Below are 2,665 nucleotides of genomic sequence, written 5' to 3' on the forward strand. Positions count from 1 at the left end.
CTTATTCGGTACGTCAGAGTAAGCTTCTCTTATAATCTTCATTATCCTCAGTTCACCGACAAAGCCATTGGCCAATTGTTTTGTATTAGTACAGTACTAGCCAAATACACGTACTAATAGTATAATAATAGTAATACTAATACATCACGTACCGTACAGCTGTTACATGTGTTCAATTTCCCTTTTCTTTTTTTTTTTTTCAAGGGTTCTGTTCCGAGCTGCTCACTCCTCTTTGGTAACAAGTCAGACTTATCCTCGACGTCTCTGGCTCAAAAACTTGGTAAGCCACTTGAACATTCTGTTTGTTGCTGTAGGGTAGAGTTTTAATTTTATTAAAGTTTTACAGCGCTCGCAACTGCATAAAAGTACATGTAAACGGTCACATGAGCACCAGGAGGTGGATGTCAGCAGAGAAGTGCAAACAGGGAATCAGGCTTACTCTGGTCCCCTCTTTAGCCTCAACAGCACCAAGTCTGATTCGACTATCAAGGCACCCCTGAAATAGCAGTTCACAAGGGAGTGACAAACATACAAAAGAAGTAGAAGAAAAATGACAATAGTAAGGATGAGGAAAGAAAAAAAAGCAGTTTCCCCTTTGTTGTTCCGGCACAGTGTGCGCGTGACATTGATATAAATCAGCCCATTTACAATTCTACTATACTATGCATAAGACCATATTAATAAATACATGTATGTTAATATTCCCCCTTTGGGAATGGCAGAGTAGAGAAGAGTAGTGTATCTATGTATTGAAGTGTGTATACAGTACTAGTACTATGCATGATGTAGTAATAGCAGTCAACTTTATTTGATGTAGATGTAGTGCTTTACTTTTGATCAGTTCAATTTTATGAAAGCAGTATTGACAACTTGAGTACCATATATTAATGTTCAATTGATATTATATTTATAGCTTGCAAAATGCGGATTTTCTAGATTTCAATTTCCTCATAGTGGTAAGTTTTTAAAAAAAATCAGAGTTTGTCTGTTTTTGTTCTTGCATAGATTTACGTTTATATGTTTCAGTGATGCTACATGTGAAGTTGACATTATCTGAAAATGATACAACGTGTACAGTGTAGTTATTTTCCAAACCGTTCTAACCGAATTTAGGCTGTCTGAGTAAGCCTTCTAATACAGTACCGGTGCATGTTGACAGTCAAAGAGTAGACTCCTATTTTCTCGCTGGAATTTCACTAAATTCTCCTTGTACTTCTGATAGACAAGTTCTTGAAGTGACCATATTTGCAAGTTGATGAAGTGAAGAAAAAAATGCCAAGGTTTTAAATAGTTAAATTGGTTATCATTCTGTACTCTACACATGTCACCTATAAAATGAAATACATGTACTCCTTTTGTTTTGTGCTAAACAACAAAAGTATTTTTTTAAAAAGTATTTACCACCGACGTCTGTGAAAATAGCAAGCTAGGTAGTTCTCTACGGCACACAGAAGACGTGAGTTCGAACAATAACAAGTTTATAACCAAGTGTTCAGGAGGGATTCCGCAGAGAGCCGGCCCTTACCGCGACAAAGTCCGCTGAGAAAACTATACAAGAGTTAGGGTTAGAGTTGTTGTTAGGGTTAAGGTTAGGGTTAGGGTGAGATGTTGTTGGTCGGCTGGCCCTCTGCTGAACTCCTTCCAAGTGTTCTACATGTTGACCGGTTGCTTTGTTGTGGCTTATTTTAATATTATATTTCAGCGTAGTAATAGATCTCTACACCCATCTACACAATTCTCTACGTTCTATCGCCTCCATCAATTCACCTCCAGCCACACCCACCCCCAATACCACCAACATCAACCTTATCTACATGAGCACTACTCACACTAACACCTCACCAGTACCCAGACCACCACAACCAACTACAACGACACACCGACCACCACCACCAACTACAACAACACACTGACCACCACCACCAACTACAACAACACACCGACCACTACCACCAACCAAAATAACAACATCAACTTCACTTTCATCGGCACTACTCACACTACCACCTCTCCAACACACCGACCCTTCCACCACCACCACCAACAACACGCAACAACAACAACAAAAACAAGAACAAGAACAACGCACCGACCATGACCACAACCACCACCATCACCACCACCACCAACAACACCCGGTCCACAACTGGATCTACTACCACCACCACCACAACTAGCAACACCAACACCAACATCGACTTAACCTGCACCAGCACCACTACAGCGCCCTAGGCTCACGTGACCGATTTTTATTTTTGTTTTGTTTTGTTTTATTTTTTTTGAATTGACAGCCAAGAAGTTGAGCAAGCAGGTGTTCGTCAGCTGTACCGTCCCGTTTGACCAACACCTGTCTGTGCTGGTGGAGAAGAGACTGGCCCAGGAGTTGGCGCTCAACGGTTCCGGAGACTTGTGATTGAAGTGTGTGTGTGTGTGTGTGTGTGTGTGTGTGTGTTGTGTGTGTGTGTGTGTGTGTTGTGTGTGAGTTGAGTGTGTGTGTGTGTGTGTGTGTGTGTGTGTGTGTGTGAGTGTGATGTTGTGTGTGGTGTTGTGTGTGTGTCCGGGTGTTTGTGTGTGTGTTAGATACCTAGAGATAGTGTTTGTGTGTGTTTGCTTTTGAGTGTATTTACGGGTATTTTGTATGCGAATCAGGTGTGTGTGTGTGTGT

The 2,665-nt window shown here is 41.2% G+C and overlaps 1 protein-coding gene across 2 annotated transcripts in view; it reads left to right on the forward strand.

Annotated features, from left to right (window-relative positions):
- LOC101853230 (proteasome assembly chaperone 4) overlaps positions 1–2,497 on the forward strand; it is a 7,472-nt gene extending 4,975 nt beyond the window's left edge. The window contains exons 2-3 of one of the 2 annotated variants that reach the window (XM_035969036.1): positions 205–280; positions 2,283–2,497. In XM_035969036.1, the coding sequence (XP_035824929.1) occupies positions 205–280; positions 2,283–2,413 (207 nt within the window). In that variant the 3' untranslated portion in view covers positions 2,414–2,497. The remainder of the gene's footprint in view (positions 1–204; positions 281–2,282) is intronic. The other variant, XM_005095597.3, reaches the window with a different exon arrangement.
- The last annotated feature ends 168 nt before the right edge of the window (positions 2,498–2,665 follow it).

The sequence above is a fragment of the Aplysia californica genome, unplaced genomic scaffold (genome assembly GCF_000002075.1).
Source record: "Aplysia californica isolate F4 #8 unplaced genomic scaffold, AplCal3.0 scaffold00108, whole genome shotgun sequence".
Lineage (NCBI taxonomy): Eukaryota > Metazoa > Mollusca > Gastropoda > Aplysiida > Aplysiidae > Aplysia > Aplysia californica.